This window comes from Aplysia californica, unplaced genomic scaffold (assembly GCF_000002075.1).
Source record: "Aplysia californica isolate F4 #8 unplaced genomic scaffold, AplCal3.0 scaffold01179, whole genome shotgun sequence".
Taxonomy (NCBI): Eukaryota; Metazoa; Mollusca; class Gastropoda; order Aplysiida; family Aplysiidae; genus Aplysia; species Aplysia californica.
The window spans coordinates 65,512-75,511 of record NW_004798449.1 but is presented as its reverse complement, the minus strand read 5'-3'; the positions used below and the strand labels follow the sequence as shown (position 1 = coordinate 75,511).

General features: G+C 37.9%; 1 protein-coding gene across 1 annotated transcript in view; it reads left to right on the top strand.

Moving 5' to 3' along the window:
* Positions 1 to 1,106: 1,106 nt before the first annotated feature.
* LOC101850862 (glutathione hydrolase 1) overlaps positions 1,107 to 10,000 on the top strand; it is a gene marked incomplete in the record, with an annotated part of 54,641 nt that continues 45,747 nt past the window's right edge. The window contains 3 exon segments of the mRNA XM_005112080.3: positions 1,107 to 1,325; positions 7,106 to 7,233; positions 8,535 to 8,652. Of these exon segments, the coding sequence (XP_005112137.2) occupies positions 7,170 to 7,233; positions 8,535 to 8,652 (182 nt within the window).

Here is a 10,000-nt window from a genome sequence, read left to right as displayed (position 1 = left end):
AATAGCAGTCCACAAGAGAGTGACAGACATACGAAAGAACTAAGGTTAGAGGAAAATGACGATACTAAGGATGAGGAAAGAAAAATGTGCAGTATATAGTTCCCCCTATGTTGTTCCTGCACAATATGAGCATGACATTGATAAATCATCCCAGTTCAAGGAGATTAAAAGTAGTTCTAAACTCCTTGGCCCAGTCACAATTTTCTACTGTGCATAAGAAGAACATAATATTTCCCCTTTGGGAATGGCCTAAGACAAGTCAGCCCTGGTGCTAATAATAAAAACACCAACTACAACAAAAATAACAAAAACAACAACAACAACAGTATACATAATATATAATATAGTAATAATTTCCTTTCTTTCTCATTTCCTTTTGTTTTCTCTTTCGTGTTGTGGGTGTGTGGGCGTGCACGCGTGCACGCGCGCGCGCGCGTGTGTGTGTGTGTGTGTGTGTGTGTGTGTATGTGTGTTTGTATGTTTGTATGTGTGTTTGTATGTGTGTTTGTATGTGCGTCAGCGTGCGTGCGTGCGTGTGTGTGTGTGTGTGTGTGTGTGTGTGTGTGTGTGTGTGTGTGTGAGTGTGTCTGTGTGTGTTTATGTGTTTATATTGTGTGTGTGTGTGTGTGTGTGTATGTATGTATGGTGTGTGTGTGTGTGTGTGTGTGTGTGTGTGTGTGTGTGTGTGTGTGTGTGTTTGTGTGTATCCAGATACCTGGAAGTATCAGTTCTCTGGCTCAGAGATTCACGTATAATGGTCCACCAATGCCCACAGTCGCCAGCTGCTTTATTACATTCTTTTTTTCTTTTGGTGAGCGTTTTTACTTCGACGGTGTTCTGAAGTCATGCACATGGTCATGTACGTGAGCGCGGCAGTTTAGCAGGAGGTATCTGCTACCACCTCGCAGTTCTCAATATTTCTCCTAGATTTGCCTTGCCTCTATTCGCCACCAAAGAAGTTTTAATAAGATCTAGATTTAAGCTAATTACTGTCGGCCTGCCACGAAAACAGCTAGCCCAGTCCACCGCAAGCAAATTGGAACATGGACTAGAAATCTACGAATAGCAGCCAGTACGACTCAATAATGTTATTATTATTATTATTGTGCAAGACAAACACTTCCGGGTTAGCAAATTATCAACACATCAGCTGCCTTGGAGTTTTGTTTGATGCGGTTGTGCCGCTTTCCACTTTCCTCTGTCGGTTCTCGGATGATCTTTGCTTGAGGTTGAGTCTTTGCTTTCGTGCCATTCTTCTAGATCTAGATTCTAGATCTACTATTATAAAAAAAAACATCAGGACTTGCACTATTTCCATCTACCAAGTACGTCTGCATTATATTATATCTGTCTTTGGTGTAAAAATTATCAGTATAATTAATTAGATTCAACAGAGGTCCCGGTTTCGAATCCGGATAGCGACTGAAAATTTTCTTCCCTAAAATTGTCTCCTTTCACCTCCTTTCATGCTCTCTATCCATGTTCTGTCGTCTGCTTTCATCTCCACTTTCTGCCCCCACCGCCTCACCTCCTTTGCCCCCTCCTCAGGGATCCTGACTCTTTCTGCAGCCTTTCTACTGCTAGACTAGATTCAAGACTACTCCTTCTGTCCTTGGTTCCTTCTTACTTACTGCTGTTTTTCAGCCACACCCCTGATCTTATCGTAGGAGAAAGATCATGCACCTAACCTTCTCGGAGAAGGAGAGGGAGGGGGGGGGGATCTTGGAGGTCCCATGTGCACGATGATCCCATGAAAGATCCCTTAGTGGTCCAAACATAAAGTTTGCTTCAGCCGCCACCCGGGCAAAATTCAGAAGAGGCTAGTCTAGCCATACTTAATTTTAATTAGGGCTAGATTCTAGATCTAGACTGTTAGGCTAGCCGTTCTTAAGTACGTCTAGACAGCTGGGCTAGCCGTACTTATTCTTAATTAATATGATGGCTAGACTGACCATAAAAAAAGGCCAACTAATTGTAAAGAAATTTTTAGTTTGCAGTACCTTAATTTATTAAAGTATTTGTATTTGAGATGAAACCAGGTGCCTTAATGACTGTGCATGTATTTTAAACCTCCTGTTTTCTACATGTATTTTAAACCTCCTGTTTTCTACATATGTATTTTAAACCTCCTGTTTTCTAATGTTAACAGGGCCTAAGATAAATACGGCTAGACTGGGAGGCTAGCTGTACTTTGATGGCTGAAATTAATTTTTTAGTTTGAAAAGCCTTAAAGTATTAGTATTTCAGACAAAACCAAAAGGTGCCTTATTGACTTGCATTATTTAAACCTGAATAACTTCTAGATCTAATGAGACCTGTGTACTCAACAGGTTCGAGTCGATAGGGTCAAACCAAGGGCTAGACTGGCAGTCTAGCCCTGGACTACTGTCAGGTTAGGCTTAAGTACGGATAGCCACTTCGATTCAAAATTTCCTACTGAGTTTAAGAGATGTGTCCCGTGCGCTGATACTAGATATCTAGATCTAGGCCTATCGTGATATTGTGCAGTTGCGAGCGCCGTACAACACACACTTACCAAATTAAAAAAACCCACCAAAAACCCCCAGCAACACACACACACACACACTCACACACACACACACACACACACACACACACACACACACACACACACACACACACTCTCACACAAACACACTCACTCTCTCTCACTCACACACACACACGCACACTGAAACACACAACAGACATACACTTGTTTTCATTGTATTCAATACTTTCAATCAACGCTGTTCCTTGACATAAAGTGAGACAGCGTGGTGAAATCAGGCACTCGTCAAAATTATAATCAAAGTGAAGTAACTGGCATTTTTTCGCAGGTTTGTCAATTTGTATTGGATTTTTGTTCTTTGGCTCAACACTTTTCATGCCCATTAAAGAACACATTTCTGTGGTGGATTTTACTGAAAAACGTTTTAAGGATAAAAGATAAATTTATAGTTTCCGCAGACCCTCAAGCAGCCTAATGAAATATAGATCTATCTTTGGCGGCCTTTTTTTCACTAATTTTATCTCTGAAACCAGATGACCCTCACCTCCTTCATTTGCAAATCTAGACTTCTATTCAAGATAAATGGACATTTTTTCATCCAAGGCAAGACAAATGAAATAACTCCCCAGCCAGCATGAAAACGGCGGCCAGAAATCTACTCGATGTAGGACAACGATAATGTCCGACCTAGACCAGCTTTTGCCGCTGCAGGCGGCTGGAACTCATTTGCTCCCACTTTTGATCGGCGGCCCGAAGTTGGCCACTCCGTAGGGTGTAGTGTCAGCCCGAGGGCGGCAGCCGACCTGTTCATTATATGCAGATGGTGACCCTATATTCTGTTTCATATCGGGTCTACGTTGGCCAAGCCGTCACGAATTGTAGGCCCCAGGGCGGTGGCTGACCTATTCATTATATGCCGATGACGACCCTATGTAGAACCGCCGGATTTTTATCACCATTCCCTCCCCCCTCCATCCCTCCTCCCCCTCCCTCCCCCCTCCAAGATTGACATATATATGACATAGCAACAGGATAATAAAAGAAGAGATAGAAGCAAAAGTTATGTGAAGAAAATCAGATTAAGTACGGTATGGTAATTGGAAGAAAAGAAAAGCTCAGAAAAGGAGGAACCCATACACAAGTGACAAAACTGTATAGAACTACATTGTAAATTACTATTAATATTATAATGTTTATTTACAAAGCAGATACAAGTTGGTCAAAAAACATAAAAAGTCCCCTTTAGTAACAGCATCACACATATTCTTTTTCTTTTACTTTAATGAAAAATGAAAGTGTGTACATGAACAATGTTCATATAGAGTTGACATAGCCTACATTTGTGTAAAATAAAATTGTTGACAAAAATAGGTTTCTCTTTTGTAAACTAGGCACAAAGATTACATATAGTCAAGCTATGATCATGGAAGTGAAAAATGAAAATTACAGTAGACTCCGCTTAGTGTATAACGTTTTCTGAGGTCCTTACTACACCTGATCTTTCTTCTTTACAAATTACACAGTTCCCCTGACATAAACTCATCTGTAGTCGACTGTAAACAGTTGGGTTTTTGGGGGTTTTTTTAACGGATAGAGGTAGATCTTCATAGGCAGTGCACACAACAAATTCATGCTCTCAAAATCTAGCATTTTTCTATACCAAAAAAATATTTTTAAAAATAATAATGATTTATAAAACGAATCTAGCACCCCTCACGGTGTTGCTTTGTGCTCAACAATATGCACAACCAAACTCAAAGTGAATAAACATGATATCTAATGTTTACAATGGTACTGTACAACCATAGACTCATCAGTCATCAGCATCACACATTCCTTACTCTCATACACATGTAAATGTAATCTCTTTGCGCACATTCCCTCTTTTTCTGTAATTCTCTCTCTCTCTCTATATATATAAAATAATCTAATGACTAATATATATACATATACTTTGCAACCTCACATACCAAGAGTCTAAAAAAGAGGGACCCATATTTATTAAAGGGCAAAAAGTCTGTTCTTAGGGTCAGTTTCAATTTAAAAACTTGGCACAATAAAAAAAAAAAAATCATAGCTGTCATTTGTGCATCAAGTTCAATAAAACTTTGCATAAAATTAAACCGAGGGGACATTAAATTTGTTAGTATGAAAACAGAAAAAAACTAGGTCGAGAATAAAAGTTTTTAAAATTCCAATCAAACCTGCTGAGAAAACACTAAACTTTACATAAAAATCTTAAATCAACCATTATATTATAATAACGTGTACTAAAATGTACATTAAATAGGCCAACAACAATTAATGTATATAATTTATTTAAAACTGACAGTGTTATAGACCGACTGTCTTCCTATTTGGGTTTTATTTGTTCGTTGGGTTTGGGTTTTTTTTCTTAGAGACACGAGTCAAGGAAATAACCCACATACAATCAAATAGTTGAAACTCAATGGTGAACAGAAGTTTTGTTCAACATTGAGTCATTGAAAAGTCCTGAGAATCAACCCAGAAACGTGCCATTTCAAGCTGTATAAAGAGCTCTAGAGAGATAAATGGTCAATTACTGGACAGCCACCCCTTTCCCTGAGATTATTTCTATGTCAATTTTGAATAAATTCACATTATAGTTCATCAAACAATCTGAAATCTCAGACACATGTATGAAGAAGGAATGATTTCAGAGATAATGCAAGAAAGATCGAGAGGAAAATTTATCAAAATTATTTTGTGCGTAATGAATGTAAATCCCTCTGATCTTCTCTCTTGTGAATCTCCATCTCAAAAGGGGTACAATATCTTAAGTATACTGCAAACAAATAAAATATCAACTGCCAAGAAATAACAATAGTGATGATGCATTTATCTAACAAAAACCCCAGAAGGAAGAGGGACATAAGTGACAAAATTGTTTAGAGAACTGCATTGTAAATTATTCGAACATTTTTTAAAATGTAGCCTAGCAGCTCAATGTTTACGCGTTATAAAACCAACAGACATTTGCCTGCTGCATGTGACTGTTTTCAAAAAATTAGTTAAGTCTTCGCTTTTGGCTTTGCATCTGCTTTTTTTCTTTTTCAACACTTTCTTTCATTTTCTGTGACAGAGCTTGATAACTCTTACCTGATTTTTCATGTCCAAAAACTGACAACTGATTCTACAACGTCTTGGCACATATGAACTTGGCTACAGTTATAATAACATTTAAAATTATTTTATCATCTAATCCTTCTGGACAATGTGTTTTTGAGTAGGTCACATCTGATTTTGAAAGGTGTCGCGTAAAATTATCAGTGTGTTGATACTCGGATAAAAGGGCCATTTGACTAGAGGAATTTCAGTCAGTTGACTACGTAACAGCAGGCTGGAGAACAATAGGATATAATAACCAACATAATAACTGTTCTATAAGGATTGAGAAAATTATGTAGGCTACACTTTCCTTCATTGTGAAATCAATTCAGTGTGACCAATCTGCTGCACAGATTAAATTAAAAAATATTGTTCTTCGGCACCCAGAAGTACAGAATACTTGCATGAGAATTGGGTTACTGTCTTATCATTACAAAGTCTAATTTAGTCTAGAACTTTTTTTCAATGTTACAATTTCTCCAAACCTTTGATATCTTTTACTACCCTCCTGTTTTTTTAGTGTATGTTTAAAGATGTAATGTAAGTGTTCCAGTCACTTGCAAATGCCATGATCTCTACATAATCTGTAATTCAAAGTTCGGCATCTCTTTCATCTTGTTATGACGGGAATAGATTTGTGGGGAGATGTATGCCACTTTGACTGTAGCATGGCTTCCCTTCCATCATCATGGGACTTTTTTGTTGTATGCTTTCAATTTCTTCTGTATCCTGTCACCCTAACTCAGGGAAAAGAAACTCATAACGACCAGTGTTGTTTGCTTTACAACCAAAGAGATGGACTTCTTTTGATGAGCATGATTTACTTTATAATGAATTGAATGTTCTTTTTTTTGTCTTGCTTTCCACAATATGGTTTGAATTTTTTTTCTTTTTTTAATAGGCCTAAACCTGTTTTTTCTCTGTGTTTCAAATTTCTACTTCTCTGTTCTTGGAAATTCAGAATATGGTCGCATTTTCCTCTGATCTTTTTCTATTTGCTCAAGAATTTTGAAGAGCAAGATATCTGAAGTTTTTGATTAAACGTTAAATATTATAGCCTAATAATACAGTTTAATAATAAAGTCAAACCTGATCAAGAAAATAACCACTAGTTCAAGACTATCACCTGCAAACAAACACTTACACCACTTCATCCATTGCATTAAAAAAACAATTTTAAGGAGACTGTCCAAGCAAACTCTTGTCCACAATGATAACTTCTTTTCTTAACAATGATGGTTGTCGGTTGTCTTGGACAGGTTTTACTGTATCACTTGTACAAACAATTACCACTTCTCACTTCATCCACTACATTTTAAAATTTGTACAAAATATAATGACACTGTCAAAGCGTAAATCTTGTCTTCATCATTTGACGACTTCTTTCTTAGGCAAGTTTGACTGTATTGCTGTCAATTCTCAATATTATAGTTTGACTTCTTATATTTTTCTCATTTTCCTCAGATATTGATCGCTCGGTCCTCAAGTTTAAATTTGCAAGTAGATCTGTGACCTCCAAGTTTGTATAATGGATTCTATAGAGCAGCCATTTGACAGTATAACTCGCATTGGACAAGAGGTACCAAATACATGTGAGTACCTTTTTGTTTTTCAGTATTGGGCCAAAACAGTAAATGAGTCTTTTCATAATTGTAGTATTTTGGATTTTGTTCTTTACTTAATGTTGTGTCTGTGTTTGTGTGAGCCGGATACTGGATGTAGTTTAGTTGAGGGAGGAAAATTCAAAATGTATCCTGTTTGTTTAATAAGAGCCTGTTTGGGGTTCGTCATCCCAACATTTTATATAATACTATTTCAATGTTCATTGGCGTAAGGGGGGACATTTCCCATTCAAGCTCAGTAGAATTGTAAATGGGCTGATTCATGTCACGCTCAACTGTGCCTGATCTACAACAGGGAACTGCTGCTTTTTCTTTCCTAATACTCACAATTGTCATTTTCCCTATACTTCTTTTGTATGTTTGTCACTCTCTTGTGACCTGCTATTTTTGGGGTGCCTTGATAGTTGAAGCAGACCTTGTGCTTTTGAAGCTAGAGAGGTGAGCAGAATAAGTCTGATTCCCTGTAAAGACTTCTCTGTTGACATCCACCCCTTGGCGCTCATATGACCTTATGCAGTTGCGAGCGCAGTAAAACCCTCTTCTACAAAAAAAAATCCATATGCATATCCTTTGTCTTCTGAACCGTAATAAGTAATAAGTTCATATTATATTTACACTCATAAATAGGCCTACGGGATGTGCACGTTCCCTGTCGTGTGGTTTGACTGTCAGAGATAGAAACAGTTTTAGGGGATAGCTGGCTATGTTTGAGATTCAAGGGTTGTTTTTTCATTCTGCTCAGGTCTAATTAATCGAACATGAAATAATCTTACTCTCTAACCAATTGCGTAGAGGTAGTTTAATCTAGAGAGCAAATGAAATATTTAATATATATAATAATATGCTGGAAAGGCTATTTTTTAATTTTTGAGAACTGTAAGAACAAAGAGACTTTTCTTCTGCTGTAATACAATTAATTTTACACAGGTGGTCCTTTCCTAATCTAGTTGCTCATTTGCGACATGGTCCTCTCTATGAATAATAATAATAGTAATAATTATAATAGTGAAATATAACAATAATATAATGTTGATAATAATGATAACAACAATAAAAATGATAATAATAATGGTAATAATAGATAGCACTTGTATAGCGCAAATTCCGGCTCAACAGCAAGGTCTCTGTGCTTTACAATCAATAGGCCTACTATTACCCCAGCAGACTTGATAACATTCTGAAACAATCCTTATGTACTGGGAAACATAACACCTCATTTGGGGGGTAGATTCAGGGTACCTAATTCTATTTTCATTTGACTTCCCCACCAGCCGACAAAGCGGAACTCATTGAAGATCAGAGAGATCGACAGAAGAATGTGCGCAACGGAGACAGCCCAGGGGCAGAGAACTCTCCACTCCACCAGTCTAAGTCGACTAATAGTCTCTTGTGAGTACAGTAAATTCTTCAGGGTTCTAGCTTTTGTTGTTGTTAATGTAGTTGGTGGTGGTGGTGGTGTTGTTATTGTTGTTGCGGTTGTTTTTGTTGTGCGTGTGTGTGTGTGTAGAGACAGAGAGAGAGAGAGAGAAAGAGAGACCAACAGAGAGAGAGAGAGAAAGAGAGACCAATAGAGAGAGAGAGAGAGAAAGAGAGACCAATAGAGAGAAAGAGAGAGAAAGAGAGACCAATAGTGAGAGAGAGAAAGAGAGACCAATAGAGAGAGAAAGAGAAAGAGAGACCAATAGAGAGAGAGAGAGAAAGAGAGACCAATAGAGAGAGAGAGAGAAAGAGAGACCAACAGAGAGAGAGAGACCGAATGTAATTCGTTTCCCTCTTTGGGAACGACTTGCCATTTTCACTCAGCCAGCCTCAGGCTGTGGATCTGAATAATGTTTGAACAACAAATAATCATTCTCATCAATGCCTTTCATCCCCTGGCAGGGTATAGGCCACATAAACAAGCTCCTTCCATTTATCATCTCTGTACTGGGCCATCCTTCCAAGCTCGTTCCAATTTAAGTGAGCTTCATCTCTCTCATGTCCCTTTCCACACATCTCCTCCATGTTTCCCGTGGCCTACCCCTGCCTCATGCTCCCCGTGGGTTTCACTGCAGCGACTGTCTTGTGACATTTCCGCTGGGCTTTCTAAATTGCTACACTAGAATTGCAAACTTCTATCTGTCCAGTACCTAGTTTTGAGATATTTGAATATTTTTTTTTTAAATTGAGTTTCCAGACATGTCAAGCTTTTTCGAATGCAATTCGTTTGATATCTAGCGTGAGAACGACTCAAAACGATATTCCGATTTTGATACAGTAAATAGAACATAATTTAGATTCTGACATCACATGTAATTCAAAACGACCAAAAATGTCAGATAGAACTTTGTAATTCTAAGGTAGCAAAATAGCATTTGTAAAGCTCAAATTCCGCTCAACAGCAAACCCTTTGCACTTTACAATCTATATTTTTACACTTGCAGTCTTGATATCATTTTGAAAAAATCTTAACTTCCTGGGAAGCATGCAGTGCAAGCTGCCATTTTACAGGCGCTAAAACATTTAACATGCTGACAAGATCTTTCCCTGTCTATGGCCGGGTACCCTTTCCCACCTGGGTGAAGTGAGGAACATTTGTGTAAAGTGCCTTTCCCAAGGACACAACGTCAGGCTGTAAGTTCCAACCCCCGAACCTTCAACCTCTCGATTTCGAGTCCGGTAGCCTAACACTGCACTACTGATGATTATATAATATATGTAAGATTCTTATATTTTGTTTCTGTATATATGTATATAT